General features: G+C 34.2%; 1 protein-coding gene across 1 annotated transcript in view; it reads right to left on the reverse strand.

Annotated features, from left to right (window-relative positions):
- The window catches only part of LOC127835433 (tight junction protein ZO-1-like), a 105,958-nt gene that overhangs the window by 14,204 nt on the left and 73,386 nt on the right, over positions 1-18,368 (reverse strand). The window contains exons 15-32 of the mRNA XM_052361861.1: positions 17,999-18,124; positions 16,698-16,794; positions 15,583-15,728; positions 13,794-13,844; positions 13,486-13,581; positions 12,201-12,283; positions 11,069-11,279; positions 10,839-10,936; positions 9,894-10,136; positions 8,936-8,981; positions 7,393-7,558; positions 6,633-6,825; positions 6,217-6,359; positions 4,309-4,389; positions 1,923-2,213; positions 1,254-1,631; positions 733-780; positions 170-370 (exon numbers count right to left, since the gene is read on the reverse strand). Coding sequence (XP_052217821.1) covers positions 170-370; positions 733-780; positions 1,254-1,631; positions 1,923-2,213; positions 4,309-4,389; positions 6,217-6,359; positions 6,633-6,825; positions 7,393-7,558; positions 8,936-8,981; positions 9,894-10,136; positions 10,839-10,936; positions 11,069-11,279; positions 12,201-12,283; positions 13,486-13,581; positions 13,794-13,844; positions 15,583-15,728; positions 16,698-16,794; positions 17,999-18,124 — 2,698 coding nt within the window. The remainder of the gene's footprint in view (positions 1-169; positions 371-732; positions 781-1,253; positions 1,632-1,922; positions 2,214-4,308; positions 4,390-6,216; positions 6,360-6,632; positions 6,826-7,392; positions 7,559-8,935; positions 8,982-9,893; positions 10,137-10,838; positions 10,937-11,068; positions 11,280-12,200; positions 12,284-13,485; positions 13,582-13,793; positions 13,845-15,582; positions 15,729-16,697; positions 16,795-17,998; positions 18,125-18,368) is intronic.

Consider the following 18,368-nt stretch of genomic DNA (forward strand, 5'->3'; position numbering starts at 1 on the left):
AAAAAAAAAGCTTTTCAAACTACTTATCTAGCCACCAACCAATCAAAGTTTTTTAACAAAAAAAAACAACAACACATTCAACCAACCAAAATTAGGAAATTAAACAAAATAACTAGCCACCAACCAATCAAAGACATTTTAACAGAAACACTCGGCCAATCAAAATTACCGTAACTCATCATGCGATTTTGAAGCTATTTTATTAGTGCCATAAACTCCAGCCGTGATGAGCTTTTTGTATGAAGAAAAATTCTGCTTCGACTGCATATTTATCAAAGCTGAGTCTGACTTTTGTGCTCTATGCACATGGTCAGTAGATTTTGAGTGTTTTTTATGACTCTCTCTCAATTTATGTAGCTCATCATCCGTTCTGTAAAAGTCAAGTCTGGTCTGGGTAAATTATGTTTGATTTTTTGTTTCAACAAATAAGTCAATATATACTTAGTCATCACTTTAAATTAAATACAGATTAAATACTATCAATATTTTTCAGTATTGAGACAATTTTATTTGCATTGTTTGTCAAAAGCCAAGTGGTTTAAATGTTAATTTGAACAATAAAATTTCAGCTCAATTTTTCCATAAACAAATATTTTGTGTGTAATATGATGCAATAAAGAGACAACATGCTTGATAAATATTGTGCTCAAAATTTATTTTAATACCCCGATTTAATACCCAAAAGAAAAAACATGATCTACACTACTTTTCACTTCAACACATGCATTATACCTGGGAATATTGACTTGTGAATATCGATTTACTTGCAACGGTTTCACACTAAAATGTGAAATAAAAAGATTTGTGACATGTTTTAAACATTTAAGAATGGATAAAATTATGATTAAACATATTTAAAATAGACCAATGATTCCATGTAAAATATCACAAGAATGAAAAGCAACGTAAAAAGATACAATTTAATAAGTATTGAAATGAAAATGAAATATTATATATAAGCCAATACAAAATTATATTAGGTTAAAAAGCTACATTGCGCCAAGCATTAAGCTGTTAAAGGCAAGTTTATTTTCAGATGATAAATCGTAAATAAATTATCATAATAAATTTTAAATGTACAAAGAAATATTTTAAGATATAACTGGCATCCATGAAAAATGCCAAACCGAAATAGCTATTATAGCATCTACTAAAAATCTTAATAAGAAATATAACTACCAAGCTATCCTTTTCTGAAAAAGTATTGTTCAGTTCTAATTTTACTAATGTTCTTCAAACACCTATGAAATTACCTTGTCCTAGATTCAGGTGACCTATAATAACCCCTCTGCTGCTCTTGTTGTTGTTGTTGCTGCTCCCTTTCTTGCCTATATCTTTTCAGTTCTTCTGTATCCATATAAATTTGATTCATAAATGTCCTAGAATTTTGATTGGTAATGGGATTCCCCTGATTTTCTGGGTATTCCCTACTGTTTCTATTTATAAACTGCTGGTTCCCAGGATTTTGTCTTCTGGGTGCTACATACTCATAGGGATCTTCAGATTTGTAATGTTCCGCTTGTAAAACTGGGTACCCATCCCCATCATTTGGATACCCTCTGTGTTTTTCGTTAGGGTCATTGCGAACAGGCAAAGCAGAATAATTGTTACCGTCTCTGTATTCGTACCCTCTGCAAAAAAGGAAACCCATTTACCTTTAAATTACCTTAATATCAAAAGAATCAAGATCTCAGTACACTGTACCTCAATCTCTTTTTCGGTTACTGCAAAGATATAGATTACATGAACATTGCAGAAAACCACTCAGCTCAAGTACAAGATCTTTTAAATTTGTATTATTAAAAAGCATTTAGTGATGATACTATTATACTGTGCAGCCAAATTTATTGATTAACCAAGAAACAACTATACATCAAAAAATAATATTTCAATAACATGGAATATTGTTAATCTTAATGTACCTTAAATTAGCACTTTCATAGTGGCGCAGTTTTTGTTCGTCTGGTTCAATCCCCCTTTCTTTTAAATTATATGTCTTCGTTGGTACGGGCGGAGGCTGTTTTCTTCCCATGACCCTTGACCTTTGACCTTCACCTTGCCCAAACTGAGGGTTCATGTGAACTTGACGCACTTGACCTCCAGGTATCATGTCTGGCTCTGTCGCTGGGTGTTTTGATATGTTTGGTGCACTGACTCCTTGGGGTGACTTTGACAGACTTGTTGAGCTTAGTTTTAGCTTATCGTTTTCTGGCCTGAAATTAACGGGGGGTTAGGAAAGGAGGGCTTGCAGAATCAAAGCATAGCACTGGGTAAACATAAGGTGATTTTGGGGCTTACATACACAGATTTGCAAGTCTGATATAGGAAAAGCTCTAGAGCAAAATAGCAGGATGCAGCACCTATGCAATTACTAGCCTATTTGGCTAGTCAACACCTGAATGGTGATTTCTTTTCTCCAAAATTTATAATTATATAAAACGATACATTCAGAAGAAATGAGTCAAATGAACAATTTCCAATGTTCTCACATGGCCTGTACTTTTGGGGTAAAAATTCAATAAAAGATGTTTGTATTCACTGGTATTTATACACAATTGACTGCTAAGACACATTGTCACGTATATTTATAGAAAAGATTCCCTAATATCCCATTATATTTATTGCTTTCCATTAATATACTTTTAAATTACCGCTATACAGCACCCTGTCCAGTTTTTGCTCAGAGACCTTTTCCTAGTTCCTGGTGATATATTATGGGAGTTAGGTGGAACAGTAATATTTATTGCATGCTGAATAAAAGAGACCTTTCCCCCTCATCAAAAGAAAAATTAAGGAAATTTTGTTGTTGAATCCGTATCAATTATTATTATGGAAATTTAATACACGTTTATAATAAATGTTGGGATAAATTTGATTTCAAACGAATACTTGGTTTGCCTTAAGCATTCATCACAGACTGAAATAATTTTTTTTACAAATGTAGTTGTCTCTCTATGAGGTCAAATGTTCTATTTTGACTTTATGTCCCGATTTTGGCCAGAGAAAGTATGGCATGTATGATCAGCACTATGGTTACAACAATAAAAATATTGTTATGGATTCATTATGTGCCTATCTGAGATGTAAATATATTTCACTTAAAAACACCAATAGAAACCTTGATTTCCAATAAATTTTACTATCACATGTTGACAGATATGTTTATACTCATGTTCCAAGTTTATAAGATAACCAGCAGTCAATAAATATTATTGCATACAGCTATGAGAATATGTTTCAATCATACAAAAACATACACCGAGATTTTTAAAATTTCCATAAAGAGTTCCATTATGTCATGAACAAAATAAATTATTTTTGTGCAAATATAATATTTTAATATAACTTTAAATCAAAATTAATATTGCTGCGTGTTCAGTTCATCAAATATGTGTTTAAGCTATACTTTAAAGTGTGATTGACATAATATTAAATTTGTGACATCATACAATCATCTAATTGTTGTAGTTCTATTTTGCCTAAAATTGATTTTAGTATAAAATTGTCCAACATGAATTGATGATATCATCAAAATGGTGATGATGTCACAATCTATTTTATGGTAATGTCCAAGCATGAATAAAATACTACCCTAAAAGAAACAAAGAAAAAACAACTACTAAATATTTACCACATGACAACTGATGCATGATAACTAATGATTGTGTTAATTAAATATGAACGTAGTCCGATGGATTATGATTTATTAGTGGTGTTAAATATGTATATTTTGAAAAATATATTCTATGATGACTTTTTAGAGTGACAATGCTTGGCTTTATACAGAATACATTTCTCAATGTTTCTACTTCAAAACTTTTGTAGAATGCTTCCAAAAAAATGAGCCTCATACTGGACTGGCGAAAAAGCTGTCCCCTATCAAGTCACACAAATTTTTTGGTCTCCATAGCAAACAGGGTAGCTCCTGGCCAGACTATGCTGGCAACATATGGCATGAGACCAATTTCACATGACATGGGTACAATAGTTTTAAATGAACCTGTCGGAATCTGTATATGTACATGCATGTTACTTCAGAGTTTCTGAATATATGGGGTTTTAACAGAACATCTCATGAATATTTTCTAGGTTGTTTTTTTCATTCCTTAATATTATTTCACTGAATAATACATAAACTTGTTGAATATCTTTTTTTTTAAGGTAGGAATCGTCACATTTTCTGTATATGATAAATTTTCTTTTTCATCTATATAGCATATCGTTCCTTCAAAGGAGCCATGGTTTAAGACATTTCCAAGTACATTTGTCTGTTTTTCACTTTGTTGTTGTCATTGTTTCCATACGTACCTGAACTTTGCGGAAAGATCAGAAAGTTTGTTCTTGTCAATGTTGCTTGTCGTGACTTTATTTGCCGTGCTTCTGGTAAACCTGGTGATAACGCATGATATGGAATTGTATAAGGCGTGATACAGGGTCAATAATGCATGATGAAGGGACTTAGTGAGCCTTATCATGCCAAAATGGGTCTTATGCCATAAGTGTCTCTTTCAGCTAACAAGTAACACAATTTTTATGGTATCAATTGAAGACAAGGTAGCTCCCGACCAGCCTGCGTGAATTCACCCGTTGATCTGGAGATACACTGACCGCATATGGAATAAGACCAATTTGCGCATGAAGTGGCTATATTTTTTTATGGAAATGGAAACACCCAAACTTCACATGCAAGGTACAGGAAGGTTTTACTACATTAAATTTTTTATATTTTCTCAATGTGTGGGCATATTTATTCTATTAAATGGGATTTATAGCATGTGCCACAGGATCAATAATTCATGGCAGAAAGTTCAATCATCTATGGTTACATAATCATTAATGCATACTAAGGATTTTCAAATGCAAGGGAGGGTTATGAATTATACCATACAAGTTTAACTTTTTCTTAACACAAGGGCACAAGCCTTAGTTCATTAAACTGGCTAGACAGGCGAGGGTTTGTTGACCCCTTGGCTAGACAGGTGAGGGTTTGTTGACCCCTACTGGCTAGACAGGCGAGGGTTTGTTGAACTCTATTAGTTTGTCCAGTAAAAATGCTCATTTATCAAAGGACTTTCACCCGAATATATGTTAAGATGCAATATGAGTAGATCATCATGTCACAATGTTTTATTATTTATGCACTTATTTAAGCATTTAGGGAACAGGTTTAAAGCGAAGTTTTTCAACATTTTGTTATGATTTTATAACTAAAGATGCAAATAATCCAAACATGGTTTTTATTTGTAAGAAAAGGCTGCTCATGAATCTTGAAATTTGTAATATTTTCAACTAGAAATGATAATGGTAATGAATTGCAAGTTATCCTGATGTTACACAAGTATAGATAGATTCAGTTAACAAATTATTTGGTACTTGTTGAAATTCATAAAAAGATGATGGATGGAATAAAAAATTCACACTACAATTGTTCAACAAATACACAAATGATAAAGTTAAAACCAAAGTAACACAAATAAAGTAGGTATAACAGTATCCGCCTACACATAAATCGAAAAACTAAAAGACTGGTTAGTAGCTAGATATAACAAAATGTCTGAGTAGCAAAAATAAGAGCAATTCAACCCCAATTTTTTTTTTTCCAATAGCATATTAGGTTTCTGATGTTGTTCCAAATTTACGTGGTTCAAGGAACCAATTGACATCTGAAGATCTGAGTGTGAAACTTGTCATATCTGCTGAATACTTGTATATAAGATAGATTGGCTCCACACTCAACTCCACACTCAACTCCTTATGATTTGCTAACATTTAACAAGCCTTGCTTTTAGCCCCAAAAAGCACAAAAGCACAATATACGTATAGTTAAAACATCAAGATAACTCTGCTTTCCATCATAATATTATTTACAGCAAAATGGTTTACTTAAGTTGGGATTTAATTTTCATGATTTAGTGCGAACAGAAACAGAACTTTGTCAAGTATTTTAATTGAATAAACATTAAAGAAAAAGAACAAATGTTATTTTGCGAAATTTCATCCCTACAAATGTATACCATTCTACAATAATTCACAAACAAACACTTGTACAGCATAGCATACAAGCATAAGCAAGAATTATTCCAATTGGGCCAATAAGGTCAGCAAGGTTGGTGTCTGGCACGTGCTTGAGTGTAAAGAAAAGATCATAAACAAAAGTGGCCAAAGGGAGGTATTCAGGCTTGAGTGATTATGGAAGCATATAATGGTTATCCCTACCTATATGGGTCGTTTGATCGAGCATTTCTTGTCGCCAGCTGACCCATTTTGTCTCGAAGTTTTGAGTCGTCGTGTTTGTTGACGGGGTTGGACGTGTATTTAGTGAATGAGTCGCTAGAGTATGAAGAACTGTCAGTGTATGCCTGGAATATTATCATCATCAGCATGATCATCATCACTAACATTATCATCAAAAGAATCATCATTATTATCATCAATACTGCCATCATCATCATCATCATCATCATCATCATCATCATCATCATCATCATCATCATCATCATCATCATCATCATCATCAATTTTCTCCACCACAAAATCATCATAATGTATTTCATTAGTGATACCACATATTTATTGTTTCTACATTTTGAGAATGACTTTCAAAAAATGTTTCAAAGTCAATGCCAGCAAACCTGATGTGGGGGCGGGGGTGGTGGAAGGTGCTGTTGCCCAGACGATGGACCGTAACCAGGTGACCCAGGCTCATTTACCCCGGTATGACCTTGGTTGCCAGGAGACAGCTGATTGCGTTGCCGTGGTAATGGCTTTGAGTACACAGCCTCATTCTGATGTGCCTGGAGCGGGGGAGGCTGTCTGTCATCAAAGCTGAAACAGTTGATATAGGAAAAAATCACAAATAAGTGTTACACATGTATTTGTCATTTTAATCAGAAATTTACTTCAACAAGCCTTGACTGTTATATTCAACATTTGATATAGAAAAATAATCACACAAATTGTCATTTATAGTTAATCAGTCATTTTAATGATTGTATTAATGTACATGCCATTGAATGATCATATTAGTTGTTCTATATGCCACTCTATTTTGACATGTGATTGTTATGATGAGATTCCAGCTAAAAAAATCCCAATACATAATAACAAATGCATAATACCTGTGAAATTTCAATAGAATTTGTAAGCTCTTATGAAAGTACAAAAAAAGGGTAAAATTGTGCTAAATTGCTAGCCAGAGTAGTGGAACTTGGAAGACTTTACACAATAACCCTGAAAACCTGTCATGTTTCAATTGAATATATTCCGTAGAAATAGTTTTTGAATGCTAACCTTTACCAGTGCATTACATGGGCCCTGATGATGCTAAACCTTTTGGTGAGTAGTTCAGCTCGGATAATTAGGTGAATAGACGAGCAAAATTCAGATCCTTACCCGTCACTCCACTGTGGATCCGATGGCATTCTTCCACGCAGTCGTTCACTGGGTGTGATAGTGGCATAGGGATCAATGTTGTGACGGTTCAGGCGCCGATCAACATCGTTGTGATCAGCATAATAAGACGGGTAGTAGCGATCTTCAGATCTCTGCGTGTACGAATCTGAAGTAGTGGTTTCATAATTGTATATAGTATTAAACTTAACACGTTTAATTTATTTTCTTTAAGAAAAGTAGTCAGTAGTTCTTGTTCTCATTAACAGTCATCATTCTTGACTAAGAAACTTATTTAGGCAATAGAAATTAGTTTTTGGTTTAAAGATCATGTTTTTGAATGAACATGTGATCAGAATAACACGCTATAAGTTAAAAATATTTTTTCCATTAGGCCAAAACAAAATAATGTTGTGGTTCAGGTTACGTGCCAAAAAAAAAAGGGTAGGTAGGTAGGAAAAACATTTTATTTTTTTATTTTGTTGAACTGCTTTTTTCCAATACATACATAGGCAATCTAGCACAAAAACCATTTTAACTGATGATTAGAATGAATGGTCAATTCATGGCTTCAACTTGGCTGTAGCCATGCATTGACTTTTTATCCATATCAAAAACAAACTTCAAAAAACTTTTTTATAAAGAGAAATATACTGTAAATTTTGATGGATAAAAACCCGAAAATACTTTGAAGAACATGGCTTAATTACAATCATAATGAATTTCAATTAAAAGAGAAACTCAAATTATTTGGTGTTTTAATATCCCCAATTCTTAATTATTCTGCCGAAAAACACAGAAAAATTAGTAGGTTCCAATATTGGATAAAAAAAATAATTTAAACCATGTGTTTGTCAGAGCATTTTACGCACTTTGTCCGTAAAACATTAAACAAAATCAACGAAGGAGATGTTTTCTTCATTGCGTCGCAGACGCTCTATGCATTTAATATGTTAAGCGCCTCACTGATGAGATTAACGGTGCGCGCGTAAAAATCGCACTCCGTTAAAAAAAGTCGATGTGGCTAAAAACCGTTCCTCCGGTACAGTTTGAATTTTACCGCCTTTTTTTTTCTTTTGGCTTTTAATTTTGAATAAAATATTGTAGGGTCGCAGCAAAATATAAGGCTCGGTCGGGTAACCGTAACCACACCATTATTTTGTTTTAGCCTTATCAAGAGTGGTTATACAATTTATGATCTACCAAACACAGTTTTTAATGTATATCCATTAATTGTTAACAATTTGATCTCTTTAACACTTACATGCGTATTTTGATGCATTTGTAGTCTCTTTGAAAGTTAAATTTAATAAAATACATTTCTTACTAAATTAAAGTTTTAAGGCTTCATTTCCAACCCTAAGTTACTGATGAGCAGCAAACATCATAAAACCTGAACAGACTGCGGGTTACTCACAGGCTCTTATGGTTTTATGCTGGATGCAAAAGCCATTTTTACTTTGCTTTATATGGGGGAAGGGCTTAACATGTGGACTGTGTGAGAAAGATAACGAATAAGTTAATTAAGAAATATCACTTATCTTACCATCATAGGCAATATCCTGATAATTTTGATTCCCATCAGTGGACAACTGAAAGAGGAAAAAAGTCATAAAAACTAATATTATATATTTTCCTAATATGGAAAAATTAAATTTAAGTACTAAACAAGAGATGTGTTTGTCCCCTTATGCGCCGCTTTGAATTTATTATTATTATTTTTACCTTTGACCTTGAAGGATGACCTTGACCTTTCATCACTAAAAATGTGCAGCTCCATGAGATACACATGCATGCCAAATATCAAGTTGCTATCTTCAATATTGCAAAGTTATGACCAAGGTTAAAGTTTTGGGACACACACACACACAGACACATACAATGTCAGACAGGCCAAAAACAATATACCCCCGATCATTCGATTCGGGGGCATAAAAAACTGTATAATTTACAATAGTTTTAAATAATAATAATGAGAGGATAAAATAAATGTGTCTGCCTTGAGGATCCAACTCAGGACCTATAGAGGGCAAAGCTTACTTGCTACCACAACACCATGCCGGCTTTTGATATTTTTAACCCTTTAAATCACTGGCAAATATTAACGTTTTGTGCTGAATTAATAAATGTTTTCAAAAATGAATTTATCCTGAATATACTTGAAACACATATTAAATCAATCATATACTTTTTAATCAAGCATACCTTATTTTGAGTCAACTAGAAACTAATCAACCATAAATTTAACTTAAATCAGCATTTACATATATTTATTAATCGATAAATTAACCACAGTTTTCTCTGCATCATACAAAACACTCAAAACCAGGGGTGCAATTGATATACCACCTTAGGGGAGGTAAATGCTTACAGAGTTCATCCAAACTCTTTATTTGTACATATATCCATAAAAATTAATAACTAATTGTAAAATGAGTTTGACAATGAAAGGGAGGAAATCATCAAACTTAGTGTTAACAATGAAAACTTTAGCTTATGCAAACCTTTGGTTGCCGTTGGTAACGTGGGGGATCTGGGTACGGTGGTATTCCCGGTACCCGGTCCATCGTGTTCACGCTGGGATCAGACGACGACCGGACTAGTTGCCGCTTTCGCTGTGCGGGTAAGGCGTCCATGTCATCAAAGGCGTGTCTTACATCGTTGTCGCTGGCGTCACCATGAGATCCCGAGAATGAGAGGCGATTGCTCAGCGGGAACAGGTAGTCGTCTGAGATGTCTTCCTCTGGCTGTAAATGAATAAAATAAATGTTTTTGTAGGGACTTATTCAAATTTTCATATTAGGTTTGTTGCTGAAATGTTGTGAAACTGTGAAACTATTGCATTATCAGTAATATTTGTGTCAATGGTAGTCTGTGGATATATTCTGTGAATAATTTATAATGCCGTACAGTTTACCGAATCACTGATGTACAGGAACATTTTGGACCGATACATATGTGTCTTGTTCTGAGAAAACTGGGCATAATGCATGTGCGTAAAGTGTCGTCCCAGATTAGCCTGTGCAGTCCGCACAGGCTAATCAGGGATGACACTTTCCGCTTAAACTAGATAGATTTTCGGTAAAAAGGGACTTTCTTTAAACCAAAATTACCATTTAAGTGGAAAGCGTCATCCCTGATTAGCAAATGCGGACTGCAAAGGCTAATCTGGGACGACACTTTACGCACATGCATTATGCCCAGCTTTAACAGAACAAGACACATATATTAAGATTTTTTTAAGGGGTTTTGTCAGGATTGGTCATGTGCATGCATGCTATTCTTACAACATAATTATTTATGGACAATCATAATTGATCAATAAACAGTCACAAGTAGCACCCTAGAAATCAGAATTTATCATAATACAGATTTACAGAGCCGGAACAACCACATGTTATAGGACTTGTAATAGTTGACAATAAAAAAAAATTCAAGACTTGCGAAACCTTTTTCTCTGACATCCAAATTTGCTGCTGCTGCTGAAGATCGACCATTTCTACCAGCTTCCTATACCAGGTCTCAGTTGTATTGTGGGTAACTGTTGCTATAAATAGAAATGTAATCGTAACTTAAATTTGAACTTATAAATGTTAAGTACAAAACAACTAACAACCGTCAAAACTAGATGGCTTAATAAATTTTTAGAAATCCACACCTGATTTCATAGTTAGCTTACCAGTGAACAAATGCTGGTAAAACTTGTCCAATTTGATACTGTGCTCATAGAGTTTCTTTGGGTTTTTGCTTGATCCTTTGGCCCACTTTGCTCTCAACTCTTTCACCGTGGTTTTGCAGTCAGCCTTCAGGAAGACAACAATCGGGTAGAATTGCGCGAAGTTCAGCCGATCTACGTTGTGTGGCGTGATATCTAGCATGCAATGCTTTCTCTAAAAATAAAGAATTTAAAAGGTGCATGAGCCTTTAAAATCAATTCTTCAACTATATGTTTTGAGTTACAGAATTTTTCATTAAGTATAACGGTCTTCACAGTAATATAATAAAACCTTTAGCCTGAATAACTAATGCTTTCATAGTAACAGATTACAAAGTTTTATAGCCAGACCATATAAATTATTTATGACAAGTAGCCTTAATAACATTTCACTAGCCCAGGGCTGTTTGGGCTTGTAGGTAGTGTAAAGACTGGTATGAAAATCTGATCCAATTTTTACAGATTTTCAAGCTATTTATTTGATTCAAGAGGATGCTTACACAGAAACTTGCTTTATGGTTCTTCATAATTTAAAAAATTAACTTCGGGGTGGTTAAATCTGATTTGGAGAGGTAGTGCTTATGGTAGCTTAGTCATACAGGTATTCAGTGAACTTGCTGTCTTAAAAGGTATAAATACAAGTTGGGTGGAAACACGTACGAAATCATTAGCCCTTAATTTACACAATTTGATCAAATAACGTTCAGATCTCTAGTGTGATATAAAATAGGGTTTTTTACACTGCCTCTCGCAAAATTGGATTTCACACAAGTAACTCAACTGGTATACATCAGAAGGTTACACTAGCATATCTAGTAAAAGGGTGGATTAAAGCATGTGCACATAGAGTCTTCTCAGATTAGACTGTGCAATCTGCACAGGCTAATCTGGGACAACACTTTCCGTATAAACTGTATTTTTGTTTCAAAGAGAGTGCCCTTTACACGCAAAATTCAAAACAAGCAGAAAAGTGTCATCCCTGATGCCTGTATGCACTGCGAAGGCTAACCTGGGACGACACCTTAGGCACATGCATTTAGCCCAATTTTTCCAGACTGCTCTGACCGCTCAGTAAATGACTGAATCAACTACCCACCCTGTTAATCACGTCTTTGATGGCACCCAGTCGGATGATTCCTGTTCTACCCTTTTTCTGGTCTTCCCCACGATGTTCACTCTCTACAAAAAATGCTTGTTTGAGCAAGGGAACTTTGTTATAAATACGTAGTTAACAAGACTATTGCCAAGCAATATATGTCCCCTACCGGCTCCACCATTGTCAGATTATTTTTTTTATATTTGTTGCCATAGCAACCAGAATTCTTGATGTGACGTGCATAATCTCCATATTGCCATCTGACCATGCTTAAAGTTTCATGAACAAATATGAAGAACTTTTTAAGTTTCGCAGGACCCAGAAAAGTGTGACAGACAGACAGACAGACTCACAGACTGCAAACCATAAGTCCCCTCCGGTCAAACCGGAAGGGGACAATAACCCCAAGTACTCTTCTTTTCTGAGAAAGTTTGCCAATCAGCAACAATGCAGGTTAACCGCAATTGTGCTGAACATTCAATTACACACTAGTCTTGGTGAGTTTATCCTGTAGTTAAAATTGTACAACGGTTTTCAAATTGTCTGATTACCCGTGTAGAGATAGATTTCCCAGTTTGTGTTGCTTTTATAAACATACAAGCATATCTAAGTGATTCACATGAAAATAGAACAAGGCATTATTAATGAACTAGTTGTTAATAGTTCTCACTAAAAAGTATTCTTTAAAAATTATGGTAATATGACTAAAACTTGACAATCTTGCAATGTAAATGATCCATAATTTTTGGGGAATAAACATGACATGACCAAAGGCAGGCAAGTACAAGTATTAACCCATTTATGCCCAGTGGAATCTCCCATCCTTCTAAGTTGGATCAATTTATTTCCAAAATTAGGGGTGTCAAGTATATTTATTTCTATATTTAGAATATTCCATAAAGAAATTCATTTAAGCAAACAGCGCAGACCCAGATGAGACGCCGCATTATGCGGCGTCTCATCTGGGTCTACGCTGTTTGCAATGTCCTTTTTTTAGGACGCTAGGCATGAATGGGTTAAGATATGTTTTAAACATTTCAGTCAATCATAAGTCCAACACTTTTTGTATTGAACAAGAACACACATTTTTTTTAATGTTTACACCAATTGCCTTTCAAAAATTGAATAAGACTGAACTTTTCTTGAGCTAATATCCATGATTTATGCAATTATACAGTATCAAAATGTAAGCTCCTTATACATGTATAAGTGTGTGCTTTTATCAATAAACAAAAGGTATGAAGTAACACAAATCGTTTCATTAACTCAATTATAAGACACTTACGTGGTGACTGAAATTTGTCAGGAAAATCTTTCAGAATTTTCTCCCTTGCTACGTCAGCAAGGGGGCCGAAAATGACAACTGGGCGAACAAAACCACCTACAAAGACGATAGGAAATTACTTCATGCTTGGTAAGATTAATAGCTATTTGTTTCTTTTCATGTGCATTAAAAGGTTCTTATATCATAGTAGAGATTAGATAAACTTTGAATTTATTAACAAAGGACTGGTGTTCATTGGAATGGCTATATGATAAAATACAGTGTTCTGTATTCTCAGTTTAAGTAAAATAGTTTTGAATAAGACTTACAATCTCTAAGTAAGACCCTTTCATATGCAGGAAACTTTGTCTGTAAATGTGCTGAAATAGACAATTATAAAAGTAAACATTTGTTTGTCTTATCATATGATTAGTTATATATCTTTGGTTTAAAAGCAGATGACCAAGAAAAATGAATTTGTTAACATTTCAGATATTAAAAGATACCTTTGCCTGTATTCCACACATATTTTTTAAATAAACTCAAATATTTCTCTTCTTAAAAACTTAGTTAACAAACCAGTGTTAACATGTTATGGAAAAAATTCTTCAGTTCCAAAAAATATACATCTACTTGTGAAAGAAAACAACAAAGACTTCGGTTAGCAAGTATCAAACTACATGTAAGTTTTATAATGCATACAGCTGTTAAAACTATCAATAAAATACACATATACAAGAAAAATCTAACAAAAAATACATATACCTAGACATATGCATGCAGATTCACTTATTCATAAAATGCAATTACAGTTCTCCATAAAACTTACATATGATTAATTAAAAATACAAAGCAAACTCAGCTTCATGTCTCAAAATAAATTAAATCAGTAGTCATGCTGCGGAAAACATACTTTCAATCATGAAAATGAAGGATTAGCAAGGTTTCATATAAATCCTACACATTTTAAAAACCTTTGTTAAAGAGCTTTCTAAGATTGCCAAGGTATAGTTCCATTTGTGTATTTTTGCAGTTTTTTTTCCATAACACAGCGCATCAAAATAATTATACTACGAGTGTACTAAAGTAAACATTTCATGGACAGCAATATGTTTTGCACTAAATTTTATAAATTGATGTAGACACTCTGTAAGAAACACACGTAAAGTATAACATCTGTTAACAAGTAGAATCGTGCAAGCTAAGGTATTAATGTAATAACTACTTCTTGAAAAGGTCAATCAAATAGAAACCTACATTACAAAATTCAAAGCTGGTTGAAGAAATGCGAATAAATGCAAGGTTATAGCGAGAGAAGTGTGATTGGCTTATCAATATCCGTTGAATAAAAAGGGGGCAGGGTCTAATATCTTACCAGTTGGATCGGCTAAAGAAATATATTCAAACAAAAGGAAAAATATAGTACTTCAGAAAATCATTCAAAGTGTAGAGACATTAGTAATAAAGAATTATATTAACAAAGACTTATTAGAAAGAATGAAAATTAATAAGGGCGTGAACGGAATGTAAGGCTTTTTTAATTTCAGATTGCAACAACAATAAAATCAATGACATGTAAAAACTGTAATTACATACTGTCATAAATTAGCATACTTCTTATGAATATTGCAAAATTTCAGCTTTGTATGTCTAGTAACTACAAGGATATAAACACATATAATTATGCCCTCAACAAATCAACAAATATAATAAGGTCATCCGCAATTTTTTTTTGTCATGTCTCATCGACCAAAATGTTTAAATTTTGAAAAAGTTTACATGGAAGACAGAGTTCATTGGATCAGTTACTTTAAAATTTTGTTAACAACAGAATGGCAAAGAGGAGAGAGAAAATAACAGTGAAGTAAAGATCATTTAGCACATTTTTTTATTAGATTTTTTTTTTTAAACATAATAGTAAATGAAAAGTTACTTTTAAAAACATGCACTAAAATTGATATTTTAATTCTTAAAATAGAACCTAGAAAACATCAGCGCATTAGGAATAATTGTTTATGTTTTTGTCTCGAACTATGAAAAAAAATGAAAAAAGGACAGTGCATGTTTCTAAAATAAGATTCTTTGAGCTTCTATAAATAGAACACAGGAAAAACCCACAGAATATGACGTCCTCCCAGTGGTCCTTGCTCAAAGACTTTGATCGTCGAGCAACTTTGCGCTTAAAAAGGCCACTTCTTTTTGAAGGCGAGTTATCTTTATCATCTTCCCCTCGGCACTGACTCGAAATAGCCAACTGCTCTGCCCTGTAAAATGACTCAGTGTTTAGTTGGATGAAATGACACATTTTTAAATTGTTTTTTATGTTTTCCCTCATGATTTTTAAAATCGAGCAAAAGATGATGTAATATATTCACACTTACCCAACTCAATGACATATTTAATCAAAGCGCTGAAGGCACTGAATTTGTTTGCTGTTGTATAATCTTAGACGCAACTCAGTTTTCAAAACTAGCTTTTATAGCTTTTTATATTGCAAGTTGGAAATGACCACAACCAATGCAAATTTATAAAGAGTGTGTCTTAAAGCACAGGTTGAGATGTTGTTGTTTTTTCAAATCATTGATACAGCTAATCAGTGCGCACAGGCTAATCTTATTTGACATGCATTAAGCCCCATTTTCCCTGAAAGCAGCCAATATATACAGATTTCAATGATAAACACTAGACTAGTCAACATGGTCTTACAAGCTGTTAAATACTTTTGAATACTTACACACTATGTAATGTACCAGTGGGAACTATTAACAGGCAGATGCGGTGGTTAGAGCAGACCCTTTTAGCATTCGTCGTCTGCTTAATTTTACTGCAGTTTTCCACACAAGCAGTCACGGGTTACGGTTCCTAGCCTAGTTAAACCCATACTGATTTGCAAAATTGCCTAACGCTCACAAATAAAAATTAGAAAACACCAATAATTGCCCCTGCAAAATAATGGCCTGCCAGGCATCTCCAAATTGCAATGGACCAAAGCCTAAGGCAAATGTTATCACTATAAAACTACATTTTTTGCAAAACATAAGAGCCACAACCTAACGACGACACTTTCATAGACTCTTCTTAGCTAATATCCAAAAAAGGCTGAAGCCGAAAGAGTTGTCCCTGATTAGCCTGTGTGGACTTCACAGGCTAATAAGTTATCTGGGATGACACTTTACGCACATGCATTAAGCCCCCTTTTCCCAGAGAGTGGCTCATTAAGATACTGAACCCACCTGTTCTTGTTTGGAATGATCCCCTTCTGTGTCTCCTGATTGTTTCTGCCCATCCTGACAGCCAACCAAGAGCCAACAACTCCTCGAAATAGGGTGTCTGAAATGTGCAATTACAATCATATCAGGGTGTCTGAAATGTGCAATTACAATCATATCAGGGTGTCTGAAATGTGCAATTACAGTCATACCAGGGTGTCTGAAATGTGCAATTACAGTCATACCAGGGTGTCTGAAATGTGCAATTACAGTCATACCAGGGTGTCTGAAATGTGAAATTACAGTCATACCAGGGTGTCTGAAATATGCAATTACAGTCATACCAGGGTGTCTGAAATAAGCAATTACAGTCATACCAGGGTGTCTGAAATGTGCAATTACACTCATACAAAGCCCTTATCAAATAATTATGTATTTCTCACAAAATGGATGGATTCACTGTTCTTCATTGACAAAAATAGTGTGGCTTTGTTCAATCGTTTATATTCCATGTATAGTACATGTGTGGATTGTGTATGCAATAAAGTCTGAGATGAAACTAAAGATGTTAATGTTTGTTTAATATATGATTTCATGGTTCAGAGCACCCATAACAATCCACAAGCATTAGTGTCAAACAAATATTTTTCTAGAGAAGCTTTCAGTTAAAATGAACATTTTTATCTTTCATTTGAACTGATGTTAGTATGAACTGAATAATTTCTTTTGAATTAGTTTTATTTATCATCATTTTCAACAGTATTTCAGTCATATCTAAGCGGTCATTTAACCCACTGCCGCGGTAGCACATTTCCTGGGTTAGCTTGCTTACCAGTACTCAATGCACATACTTCTGCAAATTTCTGACAACTTCCCTACTTTAATCAATGGTAAGGGGTAATGGCTGTAGCAATAATTTTATAACCAATCACCAAACAAAATGCCCAGTAATCGAACAGGCAATTGCTAGGTATATTGTCCAGTGCTCAATCAACTGAGCTAGTCACCTGGTTGTCTTGGCATTTAACAGGCGGGAAAATCACACTGCTGGTCATATAAACCGGGTTCTAGAAAAACTGTGCCTAATGCATGTGCTTAAAGTGCCATTCCAGATAAGCCTGTGCAGTCTGCACGGGCTAATCAGGGACCAACACTTTCCGCATGAACTGGATTTTTGCTACGAAAAGTCCTCCTTAAAACAAAAAATACCATGAAAGCAAAGTGTTGTCCCAGATTAGCCCGTGCAGACTGAACAGGCTAATCTGGGATGACACTTTGTGCACATGCATTGAACCCTGGTTTCTCAGAACGAGTGCCAAACATACCTTTAATGTGGAAGATGTCTCCCTGTACGAAGGAAAGCTCCCCTGGCTCCAACTGTTCATGGTTGAAGTGTGTGCGAATGTAGAAAGAGTCGCCCGCTTCTTGGCTTGACATGATCCGATCAAGTTCTGAGATTATAATTGTTTGAAAAATGTTATGTTTGAGAAATATTAGAGTATTGTGCAGTCTTATATCTATAAATGTTGAGAAATATTAAAGCATTGTACCGTCTGATTTCTATAAATGTTGCAAACTTTGTCAACAAGCAAAAATATTATTCACTACGCTTCTCTGTTCATATAAAATTGTTTATCCAAGACATTGGAATAACTTAATTTGATTTTATTGACATATGCTATTATTTACATCTTA

The sequence above is a fragment of the Dreissena polymorpha genome, chromosome 6 (genome assembly GCF_020536995.1).
Source record: "Dreissena polymorpha isolate Duluth1 chromosome 6, UMN_Dpol_1.0, whole genome shotgun sequence".
In the NCBI taxonomy this organism is placed as follows: Eukaryota; Metazoa; Mollusca; class Bivalvia; order Myida; family Dreissenidae; genus Dreissena; species Dreissena polymorpha.